The 16,246-nt window shown below is 56.9% G+C and overlaps 4 protein-coding genes and 1 non-coding gene across 5 annotated transcripts; 3 read left to right on the forward strand and 2 right to left on the reverse strand.

The window, feature by feature from the left end:
• Positions 1-1,332: 1,332 nt before the first annotated feature.
• MYCTH_2144606 (uncharacterized protein) lies at positions 1,333-6,177 on the forward strand. The gene is made up of 5 exons (XM_003664789.1): positions 1,333-2,513; positions 2,580-3,122; positions 3,174-3,416; positions 3,479-3,665; positions 3,717-6,177. The coding sequence occupies exons 1-5, from the start codon at positions 1,917-1,919 to the stop codon at positions 5,237-5,239; spliced, it is 3,093 nt and encodes a 1,030-aa protein (XP_003664837.1). The 5' UTR covers positions 1,333-1,916; the 3' UTR covers positions 5,240-6,177.
• Positions 6,178-6,219: 42 nt separating this feature from the next.
• On the reverse strand, positions 6,220-6,982 carry MYCTH_2082154 (uncharacterized protein). Its single transcript, XM_003664790.1, has 2 exons — positions 6,856-6,982; positions 6,220-6,769 (listed from the first exon to the last, which is right to left on the reverse strand). The coding sequence occupies exons 1-2, from the start codon at positions 6,962-6,964 to the stop codon at positions 6,600-6,602; spliced, it is 279 nt and encodes a 92-aa protein (XP_003664838.1). The 5' UTR covers positions 6,965-6,982; the 3' UTR covers positions 6,220-6,599.
• A 286-nt stretch (positions 6,983-7,268) lies between these two features.
• On the forward strand, positions 7,269-11,985 carry MYCTH_2308011 (uncharacterized protein). Its single transcript, XM_003664791.1, has 3 exons — positions 7,269-7,514; positions 7,582-7,889; positions 7,947-11,985. The coding sequence occupies exons 1-3, from the start codon at positions 7,456-7,458 to the stop codon at positions 11,552-11,554; spliced, it is 3,975 nt and encodes a 1,324-aa protein (XP_003664839.1). The 5' UTR covers positions 7,269-7,455; the 3' UTR covers positions 11,555-11,985.
• Positions 11,986-12,528: 543 nt separating this feature from the next.
• On the forward strand, positions 12,529-12,612 carry MYCTH_t134. The gene has a single exon. It is a non-coding gene; the product is annotated as a tRNA-Lys (tRNA).
• Positions 12,613-12,906: 294 nt separating this feature from the next.
• MYCTH_2308014 (uncharacterized protein) lies at positions 12,907-15,092 on the reverse strand. The gene has a single exon (XM_003664792.1). The coding sequence runs from the start codon at positions 14,848-14,850 to the stop codon at positions 13,177-13,179; it is 1,674 nt and encodes a 557-aa protein (XP_003664840.1). The 5' UTR covers positions 14,851-15,092; the 3' UTR covers positions 12,907-13,176.
• Positions 15,093-16,246: the final 1,154 nt, after the last annotated feature.

The raw sequence follows: 16,246 nt of genomic DNA on the forward strand, positions 1-16,246 counted from the left end.
ACCTAGTCGAGAATGCTCTAACATTGCATTCTCAGGTGAGAGAGCTAGGTGAAATTACTCCTCGATGCTGACGAATTGTAACAGCAGCGTGCTGTATTTTCTCGAAGAGACACCGAATCATCGAACATGGGTTAGGGGACAATCTACACTACGGATCCGTACATAGTAGGTACCGCCGCTCCACGAATTAGTGGGTCCCACGATGAATCACGTTGGCAATGTTTCTTGACGGGCGGCCCTGGACGCCTAACCTTTGTCACCATCAACTTGTTGGCTTTCAGCTACCTTGATGGCCACATTGTTCTTCCTAACGAAGTGTTCTTTAACATGCCAGGTACTGAGACTTCGATAGGGAGTCCTTGCTTGTGTGCTGGGAATAATCCGCTCCGCTTTTGTGTTGTTCAATCGGAACTTTTAGGGTAACCAAAGTGGCTTAGCGTACAACGGCTCGAGCTCCTGAAACAGGCAGGCCATTTTGAATCAATGCCTGAATGGAAGGCAAATAGCAGCAGGTGATGCCGATCATTCTAATCACCTCCACTCCGCGCGCGGCTACAGACATCGTGAGATTTTTGGAGGTGATGTTGTCAAAGGCGTTGCCATGCTCGAACAAGGTGGGTAAATCATTTACACTACAGATACGTCTGGTATTCGATAGTTAACCATTTCCATAGTGGGAAGAACCTAGAATAAGGGATGGCATGCATCCCAAGAGGATTAGGAATCCGCTGCACTTGGAACTCGCATCATTGCCATGAACAGGGCACCTCAGATCCATTGTATCCCGCCATTGATTTCCACAGCCCCCCGTGAACTTGCTGGCTGCTTTGCTCGACCACTCGGGATATTGTACTGTGTAATTCAGTGCTGCTCTTGATCCTGGCGAGCCGGATCTTTGCATCGGCCCATTTGGAACCGGAAAACCTCAATCGCTGCCATGCAACGGGTAAAAGCCGTCTTAGCCACAAGGAAGAATCTAGACAAGGAGCGATAGACAATAGGCGGATGCATTTTGATGCGTTCATCCGTTCAGTTCTACCTCTGGTAGAGACTACGTCTGCCATTTCTCCATCAGGCTTGCAGAATGGTTTCTGTTTCGAACCTGGCAGATGATGGTCGGGTTCGGTTGCGGATGCACACCTACGGAGTACAGTAACATATAACTAGTGCGGTGCATTGGTCACACTCGCCCAGTTACCCCCGCCGCACTCCGTGGGCCCCATTCTCCACCCACTGTGAGCCCACACCCACCAGCGCCTCCCAACTGACTAGGCTGGCTTTCCCGCCCGCACCTTTTACATGCCAACCAACCAACTCCGAGTGTGGTCACTTGTCCCGACCCTTTCGTTTCAAACCGCACCTCGACACCTCACATTGAATCCGAACTTGCGAGATTGCTTAGCGCCTACAATCCCCGCTTTTGGGATTTTCGACAATCGGAGGTTGTGGAGCCACCGACGGAAGGGACAACCGCCTACAACGGCGAAACAAGGAGCGACCGAGCGAGGACGGCCAGCCGAAGAGGGAGGGGAATTGTCGGACAGGAAACAAGTCGAGCCCGCAGTCGGCGACGCGACGCAGCACTCAAGAATCAGCAGCCACAGAATTAGCGACAACTACCGATACAACCCTGCGCCGACATTTCGAAACGGGTCGCTGCCCTTCCACGCGTCAGCATTTACCATACCATCAGCGCCAACCCGATAAGGTCCCGACGAGGCCAACGCTGGAACAGGGCCACCGACAAGAACCCGATCCCGTCTTCGCTACTTCCTGATAGCCCGGCGTTATCCCCCCCGCATCTCATACAATTTTTCGACTGAGCAGGAACAGCGGTATTAGCAATCTAAGCAGGCTCGTCCTTACCTTCCGCCTGCTGGATTCTCCGCTGGCGTTGTGCGGACGGAGAGCTGGTTATGACCCATGCTTCTCTCCTACGCATGAACACGGGCCCTGCTGCAACCATGGATGCTATTGACAGATCGAATACTATGGGCGTGCCCAGCGCTCCTCGCACCAGTCAACTTTCTGGCTCAGCAACGTTCCCCACCACGAATTCGTCCAGCTCGGTGAACTCGGCCTCGACTGCGCCGACCCCGCCATCGAACGGCCAAGTTGTGGCAACGAGCAACATCATCAACCAGAAGGCTGATGCCTCCCGATCTCTCTATCAAATATGCCTTTCGCTGAAGCAACGGCTGGCCAAGGTGCCAGGCTTCGAACCGTACATGGAGCAACTCGAGCAGATGGCCGCAGACCCTGATGAAGGCGGGCCTGTCGAGTCTCTGTGGAAACTCCTGCGGACTGGTTATCCGCTCCTTGCCATATACAACTGCCTGCAGCCGGAGACACCGTTGCAGGTCCAGGAAGGCCCAGAAGTGTCTCAGGCAAAGAGGTCTAAGATTGCCATCCTTCGGTTTGTGGAAGCTTGCAAGTCCAAGCTCATGCTTCCAACGAGCGAAGTCTTCATCATTACCGACCTTGCTGGTAATGATACTACTGGTTTCGTAAAGGTAAGTCTTCTATCCTTTGGTTGCTTGGGGGTAAACCCCGGGCAAGCTGACGTGGAAAAATTCTAGGTAACCTCGGTGATCAATCATGTTCTTGATCTGGCAGAGCAGCGGGGGCTTCTTCTCCAGATCCAACCATATCCGGAAGATGATACGATAGAGTCGGGCTCGCAGATGAGCTATCGCGATTACATTGTGCGTGAGCTTGTCGACACCGAACGCAAATACGTCCAGGATCTTGAGAATCTCCACGATTTGAAGAAGACGCTGGAGCAGAATGGGATCATCACTGGCGACATTGTCCACGATATCTTCCTCAACATCAACGCTATCTTGGATTGCCAAAGGAAGTTTTTGATCCGGGTGGAAACGACAAACTCGATGCCGCCGTCAAGACAGGAGTGGGGCAGCCCGTTTGTTGCGTATGAGGAGACGTTCACTACGTGCTACCAACCGTTCATCGCCAACCAGCGCAAGGCCGGACAGGTAGCCAGTCAAGTCTTTGACAAGATCCAGGCGGCTGATCATCCTGTTGCCTGTGACTTCAATACCCTCGATGGTTTTCTATTGAAGCCCATGCAGCGCCTTGTCAAGTATCCTCTCCTCCTGAAGGTATGTTGTTGATTTTTTTAAGAGGCTGGAACTTCGCCTAATATGCCACAGGACCTCTTGAAGAAGAGTGAGGACGAAGCGACAAAGGCCGACCTCACAGCTGGAATAGAGGCCGCTGAGCGCGTCCTTCAGAAAGCCAACGAGGCGGTGAATCGGGACCTCCTGAACGAAGCAGTGAAAGACTTGGTCAACCGTGTCGAGGACTGGAAGAAACACCGAGTGGATCAATTTGGGGAGTTGCTACTGCACGGCGTCTACACCGTCGTTACGGGCAAGGGCGACCAAGAAAAAGATGTGAGTTTATCAAGGTGGCTTCGCCCGCTCCCCATTACATGCTTGCTAACGCCCCGATCTAGTATGAAATCTACCTCTTCCAATGCATATTGCTGTGTTGCAAGGAGGTTGTGCCGGGGAAGACCAAGGATAAGAAAGACAAGACACGGTCGACGGGCCCAAAGGTGCGGAACAAGAATGCAAAGCTGCAACTTAAGGGCCGAATCTTCATGACGAATGTGACAGAAGTCGTCGCCATGTCCAAGACCGGTAAGTTCAGATTGTCCCGACTTCGGTTCTGACAGAAGTCTGATCAAGCAGGCTCGTATACTGTCCAAATCTGGTGGAAAGGTGACCCGGGGGTGGAGAACTTCACCATCAAATTCCAAAACGAGGACACGATGAGAAAGTGGGCCGCGGGCCTTGATAAGCAACGTAAAGAGAACGCACCGCAGCATCGACCGAACACCGATGCGGCAACGCAGTTCACTTATCTTGACATCGTTGGCTCGATGGAGAACCCCTACGCGCAAGAAGCACAAGAAGATGACGACGACGAACCCGACGGGAACAGCACGGCCTTGGCAACCACTCCCCAACAGAACACTCTTGCGGCGATGCCAGGTACCATCCAACGCAACACTTCGAGCACCAGTTTGCGTCAACGCTCGATGACTGGTGATAGCACGCATTCTATTCCGGCCAGTTCTAGGGTGCCGCCTCCTCGATTCCCAATGGCCCTCCCCCCCACTCCTCTGAGCGTTCAGACCCAGGGAGCTGGCCAAGGATCACCGCTCCCAAAAGCTGGGGAGTCGTATTTTTCGCCCCTTGTCGAGTCCCCGGCGTCCAGTCGTGCTAGCACGACCAGCGGAGTCTTTGCCAATTCCGGATATCCGTTCCCAAAGACCACGACGCCTCAACCTTGGAATTCAGAAGATCGATACACCGCTCCAGCGATGCCTCGAGCTCCTTCCCGAGACGGGTCATCGCCTGCCAACGGGTTTGGCGCTGCGAATGGGCGCAACCCTCGAGGACCTTCAATGCCGGTCATGCCCCGAGATAATACGGCGCAGTCAAGCCAAGGCCCCGCGCGTGTTCGGAGCCACAGCACTCCAGACATCAATGGACAGGCATCACGGAATGCTCAGGCCATACCCAACGTCCCCAGCATCCCAGCTCATCTCCATCAGAATCATCCGCCTTACCAAACCCACGCACGGCATGACTCAAACATCCCACGCAGTAATACGGGCAGCCCAGCGAATGAACTGCCGCTGCGGACGAACACCAACTCACCTGGGACACAACGTGGGAGGCCATATGGAGGGACCATGGCACAATTCCCTACGCAACCGGTATACCCTCGGCAAGGAACACCTGGGAGCGCGACAAATCTGCCTCCACCTGGCCCTCCCCCACCCGGCGTCCCACCGCTTGCACCTGTGGATCCATCGAGGTCGATCACTCAGGGACTCGGCACTGCACCCCTCACGTCGAGTCAGGGTGCGATCCCGCCCACACCAGACATCGCCATGCCGAACCAGCTTAAGGTGAAAGTGCACTATTCTAGCAAACCGAACACCTACGTCACACTGGTTGCGCAATACAACATTACCTACCAGAGTCTAGTCGACCGTATTGACGTCAAGCTCGCTCGGCTCACCAACAGCAGCATCGCTAGAGGCGACCTGAAGTTGCGGTACCAAGACGAAGACGGCGACTTCGTCACCATCGAGAGCGACGAGGACATTCAGATTGCCATCTCTGAATGGCGCGAAAGCCAGAGCAACATGCCAGGAGGGCTTGGCGAGATTGAACTGTTCTGCGTCGGTGACCTGAACTGATCAGCAAAACGAAGAGTTAGAGCGAAACACCAAACACAAGCAATTCTGCAACGACGACGAAGATTTTATTCAGCGATTAGACGGCGCCTCGGCTTTGGCATTCGATTTCGGTTTCTGCATTTCGCATAGTCTTCCACACATCTACACGACTGCTTGGCCTACTCCTTAGTATTGTCACGGCGTCAGGAGGGATATTTGGTCCTTTTCTTTTTCTCTGAACAACCAAGCAGCAATCGGATACCCCATTCCTACGTGTGGCTCCCCGTCCGCGGCTCGGCTGATCATTGGTCTAACCAAACCGACATTTCGACATACGCAAGCCTAGTCGCACCAAAGATAGCGACGCTATTTCTACTTGGGTTCCTGGCAATGGTTGGCTCTTTTAGAAGCTACTGAACCAACATGGCTTTCCTCATACCTTCGTTCCTAACAGGCTTCCATATCATCTTGATGACAACGCCAGGCTAGAGCAAGGGATGTACATCCGCATCTTTTTTCCTTTGTTGCTTGATCTTGTCCCTGGCAGACCTCGCCTACATTTCCCTCCTTTAGCACTGTTTTTTCCTTGGAAACACATCTCGCGATTATTTTTCTCACTTTATCAACGGCGGGGCCTTCCCCGTCTCCTATCCCCTCCCCAAATTGTCTTTTTGGGGATCTCGTGGACTTGGCGAAGCGATCCATCCCGAGTCCGTGTTACCTTACCTGTGCGGACTTGATACGTCGTGTATCGCCTGTGAAGGCAGACTATGAAAGGCCTGAGACGGAGGAAGGCCGAGGAGAGGACAGCGGGGTAAAAGGAGACAGGTGATGGAGGGGTGTTTAGCCGTGCTATCTTGATGTCCTCATCTGGCTGTTCTGCTTGCTTGCTGTTTGTAGATAGGATGAATACCCGGAGTGCATTCCTGTCCTTAGACATCTTTATTTCCTTCTGTTCGTATTTGCCGACTGTGCTGGCACTTGGACTAGTTATGGTGTTTGGGCAATGCACCTGATCATTACTCACGATGGTTTGGGTAATATTTCTTGTAATACATTGTAGTACACGGCTCAAATGGCCCACTCTTCCCAAGCTCATCTTCGTACATCCGGTTCCCCGGCCATGTGTTTGGCGTGCGCCGGCCATTGATCTTGCAGTCATAGAGGTTGGACGAGACGCTATGGGCGCCTGGTACAGCCCCGATACTGCCTCTTGTATACCCCGTTGTGCCCCTCCATCTTTTCTGGGCTGGAAATAGAGCGTGAGAGCCCTAACCCTTCTCGATATCCTCGGAGCATATCCCACAATGGCCCAGTGTGTTGTCCGATGCCTTAGTGCAGGGAGGCCACTGCACTTATCGTCAATGCAACGGCGTGCATTCTATTTCTTCTTCTTGCCCTGAGCAATGAGTCTCTTGGAAAACCGGGCAAGATGATAGTTGATGGTGTTGGAGCTCTTTTTCGGCGGCGGCGGGGCGTCCATGCATGCGCGCAGAGCCTGCTCGACGGTCGTACAGCCCCTGCCAGTATGACCAGCGGACGCCCAGCATGCTGGAGAAAGGGTACAAGTGTCAGAGTGGCACCGGGAGAGAAAGCAGAGAAAGAGGGAGGCCACTGGGGGGAAACGGCACGCATACCGAGGACTGAGGACATCACAGTCAAACAGGGATTCGACTCCGGGCGATTTGGATGGCGCACGCGGAGCACGCGCAGGGGTGGCAACCGAATCGGGTTCTTGTTGGTCATGTTTGGTCGCGCTCGAGCGGGTGCTGAGGATGTGACTACTGCGGCAATGGCATCCCGTATTGTCAGGCGTCGCTGGCGTTTACGAGTCGAGAGACTTCCCGACGTCGCACGCTGCTTGAATCTTTGGTGGAGCCGGAAGATTTCAAGTCACGTGCTTCGAATCGGCGTGGTCCTGAAAGTGGGGTGGAGCCGGGACTCCTAACTACTAGTACCCAGAACGGCCACTTTCAGGGTCTGCTTTACGATGATTGGCCCTAGCTCTGTCATGTAAACAATGCATTCCAGATCCGGATTGTTCTTTGGAGGCTGCTCCATCTGGATCCATCACGACTCTCGCGATTTCGTCGATTTGACGCGTCGCACGATTTGTTGTTTTTGCCCACACACCTCTTATCCGCTTCGTTAACATGACCGGGTGGTAATACTGTCCTTTTGTCCATATCGCGACCGTTATCCGCTTTTTATTTACTTTGCTATCTTGAATCTTGATCATGACCGAGTCAAATAGTGGCGTTCAGGCCACGCCCGCTGCCGACATGCTGTCTCAGGAGTACGTCGCAGGCGATACCGCATTCCACATTCCACACTTGAAACGGAAAGCTAACTTGCAATAATAGCAATCCGATCACGGCCGAGTGTTTCTTGCCGCCTCGGTTTTCTTGCCCGAGAGCGTGGCAACGCGTTGCTGTCGCCCCCGTCCCGGGCATGCGACGACAATCCAGGATTTGGAAACGAGTTGGGGGCCTCACCGTTGGAACTGGTCAAAGTCCGTACATCCGCGCCATGGCAGAGCTCGAGAGACAAGGGATGGGTCCGAGAAAACGGGCGCGACACGCGCATCATTTGCAGGCTTGGGGCGACGCGAAGTGGGACCCGAGAGCAGAAGAGCGCCCTGACGGGCATCAGGATATTGTCGAGGCACAAGGTATGAGATTCCGTCACTTTTTTCGCCCGTCGGCACATCCTAAAGAGCGGTGTCTAGGCATGGTCTCCGACGCCGCGCACAAGCCGACTACCACGACAAACAATACCAAGACGAAACCTGCTACGTACCCCGAGGAGAGTTTGAAGTGGGTTCCCAGGAAGCGCCACAATTCGCGCTGGCCGCTTGCGCCGAAGAGTGAGGCCGGAAGCCCGACAACTCATCTGCAGCACTCGACCGAATCCGAAAGACTTGTCTCAACCGAGCCTGTCGAAGCCACTGCTAAAGTGGACGAAGAGCAAATGAGCAAGCGATCTACGCGCCGCCTTAGTAGGCGTATCTCTCTCTTCCCAGGAGACGAGTCGCCACGCAGGCTCTCCACAATTGCTCTCTCTCCCGCGGGAAGTTCTGCCCCAGCGGCTTCGCCAGTCAAGAGGTCAAGCGTCGCGCTCTCGCCAACCAAGGTTGCCGACTCGCCTCTTCGCTCATTCAGGGTTAATGCCACTCCTACGAAGGTCGTACTGGAGTCACCCAAGGTCAGCCCACCAGAAAAGTCACCGGCGAAGCTTCAAGCCCCGCTCACCCCGGACACGCGGCCTTCGAGTCCACCGGCCTCTCCTCCTGCGAGCCCCGCGCCGCTGATGTTTGACCAGCCAGTTCCAGATGCGCAAGCCGAACCTCAACACGAGGTTCGCAGGCGCCTCTCGCTCCAGTCAGCGCGCAGGAGCGAGCGCGGCTCAAATGGCGCTCTGCGCTTGCTGGCGCTCAAGCGTGGGACGGACAATCTCAATCGCCGGCACAGCCTCACGACTATCCCGGCCATCGCTGTGGGAGACGGCGTACGTGGCGAATCCAAGAGCCGCCGGAAAACGATGGACGTCTTCTCTTCCGGGCTTGAAGCAACCGGCGGAAACGCCGAAGACGCAAGGACTACTGGCGCCACTCCGGATCATCACAGAGCCGAAGACGTGGTTGAAATTGACATGAAAACGAGACTTGATATCTTCGGCCAACCGCCCGTGACCGCCGCGGCCAACCCACCACTGCTCAGCAGCGATGGTCAGAGCCCATTGACTTCCGGCGAGTTGGGTGTGGCGGAGAAGGTTGAGGTCGAGGCAGAAGCGGAGCAAGCAACTCCCTGTTGTCAGGCGGCCACCACTTCAATGGCTGCCGAAACCAATGAGGTCCCTGCCCTCACGCGGGAGACCTCTCCTCGTCTCGCCGAAAGCGCCAGTGTTGAAGGAGGATCCGAAAGCGACGCTGTGCGTCTTCCCGACGCCAACGAGCTGCCTTGCGCTGCCCATGAAGTGTCATCCGACGAGGGTAGCCCAGCTCCCGATGACGACCTCCAGGAGGCTACTCAGAACCTCGCAGTTGAGACTAATCCTCACGCTTGCGTCGAAATGGAGCACCTGTCTGAGCAGGAAATGATCGAAGCGCAGTTCACCAACGGCGGAAGCCCGGTCGCCAACGTGGAGCAGTCAGAATCAACCACAAATGCGGACTCATCGGCGTCAAGTCCTGCCTCCCCTCGGCTCCGTTCAGACACGCCGAATTTGGGAGCCAAGGCGACCGACGCGGTTCAGGATGAACAGCCCGTGGTGGCCGCCTCAGTCACTGAATCGCATGTTTGTTCTGGCAACGTTGTCAGCGCCGCAAATGGGACGGCTGTTGGTACTGAACTGCCGCAGCATAGTACTGAGAATACCGCAACGGACGACTTAGATGAGAATGCGCGCGCCACAGATGACCAAGCTGCGAATCCGCCGAAGGACTGTGGGGTGAATCCGTGTCCTACGGGGATCGCCAACATTCAGCTCCCAGAGTCCTCATCTGGGACAGATCGCTCTACGCCTCCATCACCCGGGACTCCCTGCAGCACTCCCACTGCACGTTCCACGGAGCCCATGGAGGGCGTGTCAAACCCCCAGAATCAGGGGGATGGTCTCAGCCCATCAGGGGAAAGCTCGGGGTTTACGCCCATCAACAAACGGCGAGTTCCGCCTCCGAGCGACCTTCCTACCGGTCTCCGTGATGACGAAGAGCCTGCAGCCGACCATGAATCGGATGAGCTAGATGCCGATGAAGTGGTTGAGGAAGATGTGCCGCAAGAGGAAGGCGACGAAGATATCGTCGCCATGGATGAGGACATGACTGTCGAGGCACCGAAACCGGAGTGCGACACGCTCCAACTCCACGCCAGGCAAGACGACTCGGAAACGGAGATGCTCCGGAACTTTGTGACGAGGGTAGCGGCAGGTAAAAGTGCCAAAGCGGCCGCAGCCGCAGCCGCGCTCGCCAAGAAAATCGCCCGACGGTCCAGCTCTCTCGGCTCCATCTCCTCCTCCACGGGCTCGCCCGTCGGCAGGGCAGGGTTAGAAACTCCTGGTAGCAGGCAACCATTGGGCGTCCGGAGTCCCAACAGCGCCAGTCCAGCAAAAAAGCGCAAGGCTGACGCTTTCGAGGACGACCTCGCGAAGGAGGACTCCTCTGCCGAACCGTGTGCCGAACCCACTGACGGGCCCCGGCTCAAGAAGCGCCGAAAGTATCCCGAGTCAATCCTCAAGACCGCTCCTGAACCCGCAGCTCCCTCCTCCGAAGCCAATTCTGCCCCTCCTTCAAACATCACGACCTCCCTCCTCTCACCCAAATCGGGCCCTCGCCGATCCACTCGCGCGCGGAGCACGCGGGTCGCGCTTAAACCAAGCGCCCCCTCGGCCAACTCCATCGCCTTTTCCATGATTCCCGTGCGATTGCCGGGCATGGGTGCGATGGACGAGCCGGCGATGGCCTCAGACGCCCACCTGTCCGCAGCGCGGCAGCGTAGCGAGGAGAAGGACCTCGCCGCGGTCACGCGCGCGAATACCCGCAAGAACAAGGGCGGCGCGGTGCCGCCCCCGGTCGTGCTTGCCAAGCAAGCGGAAGACCCGGCCGGTTGGAGAATGAGGGAGTTGAAGGGGGTCTGGGAGGCCAAGGAGCGGAGGAAGGGGGCGGCTCTGTCTGAAAAGGGGCCGGAGGCCGAGGAGGAGGGCGGCGGGAAAGGGAAGAAGGGCAAGAAGGTCAAGGAGGTGAGGTGGGCGGAGGAGCTGGTTAGGTACCAGCCGTATGAAGAGGGAGGCGGGATGTTCAGCGGGATGGCGAGGGCGCTGCTGGCGGACGTGATGGCGGACGACGGGGTCGACGAGATCGCCGAGGCGGAACCGCCCGCGCTGGCTGAGCCCGCGGTTGAGAAAACGGCGAGGGTGGCAGCCAGGAAGGCCGGGAGCGGCAGAAAGAGCAGCACCACCGGTGAGGCGGCGCCCGCGCCGCCAGCAGCGCCCGCATCCACGCGGCGGACGAGGTCCTCGAAGTTGCCGCCTCCCACGCCGGTCAAGAAGTTACGGGGCGCCGGTAAGCCGGCGGCGGAGAAGAGCCCCCCCGCGGAAAAGACGGAGCCCGCTGAGAAGCCCGCTGCCACTCCCAGCCTCCGCACGAGAGCGAGATCGCTTCCCAAGCGGGCGGCTGCTCCTGCGCCTGCAACCGCACCCGCGACGGTTGATCCGTCACCGGCTACGGCGTCATCTTCCACCAGGACCGGCATGGCTACGAGACGGACGAGGGTTACGAAATTGGGGATGAGCGGCAATGGGACTCCGGCGCCAAAGCGAAGAGGCAAGGCTGCTGCTTAATGTGGGTTGTCGAGAACGGACGTTTATTTGGTTGGTTGTTTGTCTTGTTTTCTTCCCTCGGGCGCGGAGAAGATTTGGCTTTTTTTACGTGCATGTGTTCATATGAGAGTATCTCTTGAGGAGTAGGGAATACCCGTCATAGAGGCTTTAGAGATGTGGCCTGAGTTCGATTGTTCTCGGTGTACCAAGATGCATGTCTCGTTGATATTTTTGACCTGATCACGCGTTATCCTGTGTGGTTGTGCCCGAGGAGAAACATGAAAGGAGGAAAGGGAGCTTTGAGGTTTCGCTTGTTTATCACTGTTTAATTATTTGTTTCTTGGGTCAAGCCGATGCACAGTGGCCTCCATCCACCCGCAGATCGGCGCCCGTCATGAACGAACTCCCGTCGCCCAGCAGAAACACAGCGGGACCCTTGAAGTCGTCAGGGGTACCAAGCCGGTCCAGCAGCGCGCCAGCCATCCATATCCTCTCCAGCTCGGGCGCCGTGGCGAGCAGCTCGTCCGTCATGGCCGTTCGGATGTACCCGGGCGAGCCCTGACAGGTTGTGTGTTCTCTTGCCTCCTCTCTAGTATGCAGCGCCTGCCGTGCGCATGGGGGCTCTCCAGCGTCTACAAGCCATCCACATCGCCACCCACGACAGCATCGGCACCGGCGAGGACGGCCGGACGCATCAGCCGATTGAGCTCGCAGCCCTGTATCGCGCCACGCCCAACCTGCTATACATCCGCCCCGCCGTCGGATACGACGAGAACCTCATCGCGTCGCGGGTCAACGAGTTTGTGAGCGAGGTGAAGAGGGTGCGCATAGAGAGCGTTCGGGGAGAGTTCAGAGATCTGAATCTCGTCGACCACTGAGGTGGGAATCAGTTGCTTTCCTATCATTCGGTTCGGGAAAAAAAATTCGATCAATGCTGCGTTGTCTGCACATGACTCGCTCTTCCGAACGGCCCAACAACAACAAGCCGAGCCAGCGCCCGGCTAGCTCAATCGGTAGAGCGTGAGACTCTTAGATCTCAGGTCATCTCAAGGTTGTGGGTTCGACCCCCACGTCGGGCTCAATTCCCGTCAACGACTTCTGTCTTGGACACCTTTTTTTCTCCCAAAATTTTGTCCCCATCACCTAAGTCCCCAACTTCTTGCGATGCCTTTAACCCGAACGGTTTATTTTATTTTATTTTTTTTTTTTTGAAATAGCGAAAAAGAACTCCGAGGCTCGATCTTGCTAATCCATTTAACTTCCACTAAGCGGCGTCATGGCTTTTCCCTGATCCAGGGTCTTTTTACAGCGAGTCAGTCTCCACATATTATGTTTCAATAGTTTCATATTATACCAAGATGATAAGGGTGGTATGTTCGCCTTGATATTATCGTCTATCGTCCAACATTCTTTGTGTGGACGAGGTGCTGAGGTATTACCATCAACAATATTGCCGTTTACATCCCCATGATTATTAAAGGGTATAATTACCCCTTCTATGGACGCCACACCAACAATAACCACCCAGTCACCTTAACCTGTCAAACACCTCTCCATATAAATTATGCTCGTCTATCCGGTGATAGTATACACCCGTCTCCCTCTAATTTGGATTACGTTGGAAAGGCCCTCATCTTTGCAAATCATTTCTTCCCGCCCAGCCCCTTTTCCACATCCTGATCGGGTCGCACGGGCGTGTCGGGGGTGGGCAATTCAACCTCTTCGGCAGCAACGTGCACCCTCCTCCCGGCGTGCCACGCCGCCTGCCCAGACGCACCACCACCACCACTACTAATACCGCCGCCGCCACCACCACCGGGAGCAGAAGGAGAGGAAGAGGAGGGAGAAGAAGCGGCAGGACCCGGACCGTGACCCCCCACTTCCCCTCCTCCTCCTCCTCCTCCTCCGCCTTCCTCGAGCCGGCACAGATCCGGCGACGGCAGCTCGGCCGCGCCCAGCCGGCTCGGCGTCGTCTCCCCCATCCCACTGCCGCTGCCGCTGCCGCCGCCGCTCCCGCCGTGGGCCCTCGCGGACCGCCCGCTCCCGCTCCCGCTCCCGCTCCCGTCCATCTCCCGCGGGTTCTCGGGCCCCGGGAGCGGGGGCTCCAGCCCGCCGAAGCCGAACGGCGAGCGCGCCCACTGCGCCAGCGCCGTCGCCACGCTCCGCGCGCTCTGGATCCCTCCCGTGCCGTGGTGATGGTGGTGGTGGTGGTGGAGATGCGGGGACCAGAGCGCGATGGCGGGGTGCGTGTGCTGGTCGTCCCTGCCTCCGTGGTGGTTCGCTTCGTCGTCGGCGGCGGGGGATGACGAGGAGGAGGAGGAGGCGAAGCCGCCGCGGACGTGGGTGTGGTTGCCGAAGGACTTGCGTCGCGGCCGGGTGGTGTGAGTGCGCGTGCCTCCGCCGCTGCCGCCGCCGCCACCGCCGACCCCGCCAGCGGTTCGGGCGAAGTAGGAGCGCGGCGGGTAGGTGTGGTAGGTGTCGGACGTCTTTTCCGTGTTGGTCCCGTCGTCCACGTCGTCCCCGTCCCAATCCCCGCCTCTACCGCCGCCGCCCTTGCGCCTGCCCGAGCCGTGCCGCCCCCCGCTGCGGGAGTGCAGCGGCTGCGCGAGGAGGTAGGCCACTGCGAGGAGGACGAGGAGGATGGGCACGCCGATGCCGAGGCCGATACCCAGACCGATCCTGAGCGAGTAGCGGACGTTGTCGGAGTCTGAGGAGGAGGAGGAGGAGGAGGAGGAGGATGAGGAGGTCGAGTCGTCGTTCGCTTGCGAGGGGACAATGGTGCCGGCAGGGAGGGAGATCCAGGAGGCGGACTCTTCGCAGCAGGAAGACGGGTCGGGGCCGCAGCAGAACTTGACGTCGTTCGTGTCGCTGTTGAAGCTCGCCGGGCAGGGGACGAGGGGGATCTCGGTCAGTTTCTGGTCTGGGGGAGGGAGGAAGGCGTTAGTTTGGTGGGAGTGGGCGCCAGCTCGTTCGAAGTCCGAAGGCGGAGAAAAGAGCTTACCATCGCTGGCCGGGCAGTACTTCTTGCACGACCCGCCCCAGTTCTTGTCGGTGCATCCTTGCTGCGTCATGAGGTTGCTCGACCCGGGACTCAGACAGAGGCCGTTGGAGAGACAGGTGTCTCCCCGGGCGCAGCACCAGGTCGCCTCTCCCGCGTCCGCGTCCGCGCCCGGTGCAGAGCATGGCTGCAGGTTCGGGTCTTCCTCCCCGCGCGTATTGTAGCATGTTGATTGGGCCGTCGCCGCGTTCCCAAGAAGCAAACAACTCAGCCCGGCGAACAGGAGAAGGCGCGGCCGCCGTGTTGTGTTTGCTTTCATGGCTGCGAGATCGACGCTCTGAAGCGACCGCTCTCTTCAGATGCAAAGAGCCGAGCTAATTAACATTCCTTTCTAGCGACTTCCGGGAAGGATGGTTGACAAAACACAATGATGGAGCCGCTTTTGGTGCGATGACGACTCGAAGCTAGGTACGGCACAGCACTTGGACATTCATTCATAGCGTGTTTTCCTGGCGGCACGGGGGGCCTTAAAGGGAGAGTGAGACACGCCTGCTGAGGTGCACCATGCACTGCCAATTACCAACGGGGCAGGGGCCCGTTCCGGTATCCCGGAACCAACAGTCGCGCGTATGCATTGCCAACTTGACGGTTGGTGATTTTAGTTGGTGTGCGAAAGCAATGATGGGTCAAGTGCGAGCAGTTTCTTTCCTTCTTCCCATCTAAACAAGAGTGAGAAAGACAGACGTCTTTTGGTGCTCCGTTGTGTACACCCCTTGAGTCAAGCCCGTCGAGCATCGTGCATCAAGATTGCGTGGAATGGGGGCCGAAATGCGGCGGCGCGACTTCAGCTCTTATTAGGCTACAGCCGAAAAGCCATCTGGAGTAACTAGTGGGCCCTGACACAAAAATGATCAACAAGCGCGTGTTGAGGCTGCAGGTGACGGGTCCTGTTTCAAATCACTGCAGGCTCCAGCCGCCGAGCACGCAGCGCTGCCGCAGCTTCCACCAACCAACGGTTGCTCCCCGCGCTTTGTGGCTGCGGCTAATAACTAACTTGCGTTCAAAAGAAGACTGGCGCCTGTCGCCGAAACGTGGCTCGAGGTGCAGATGCAGCGCGGCCTTTGCACACACACTGGCACACCCCTGCATTGTATGTGCACAACCGCCGCATCATAAACGTATATACAGTTATAATTATATCCTGTACCTTGCCGTGTCAGTGTACCAAACTACTCGAATCATCACGAAACTGCGGTGGGTGGTCAAGTCCTCCCAAAACACATGCTAATTGGTTTAACTGTCAGCCTGTGGGAAAGTCTAGCAAAACGGCCATAACTAAAGGAAGGCCCCGGAGTCGCCGATGAATGAAACGCTGTTGGAGGCTGAGTTTGTCCAACAGTAATTAACAAGACCCCAAGAGCCGCTGACGTTATCAAGTCACGGACAGGTCATGCGAGTAGCCTGACTAAGCCCACGATGTATGCTTCGTATCCAGGCGAGAAACCCAGCGCAAAAGGATAGAGGCAGTAAGTAGCGAATAAAGAACAACTAGCATCATATGGAGTTGGAGGGCGAGAAGCCTATCCAGAATCTTCTCCGGCGTTCAGGCTCCCTCCATCGTAGGCTGTATTATGTATCCATGGTTGCCATCCATATCTTCCCATGTCAACCAAGTTCAGCTAGGTAATGTACCCCGGTTTCTACTTTAACGTTCT

This window comes from Thermothelomyces thermophilus, chromosome 5 (genome assembly GCF_000226095.1).
Source record: "Thermothelomyces thermophilus ATCC 42464 chromosome 5, complete sequence".
NCBI lineage: Eukaryota > Fungi > Ascomycota > Sordariomycetes > Sordariales > Chaetomiaceae > Thermothelomyces > Thermothelomyces thermophilus.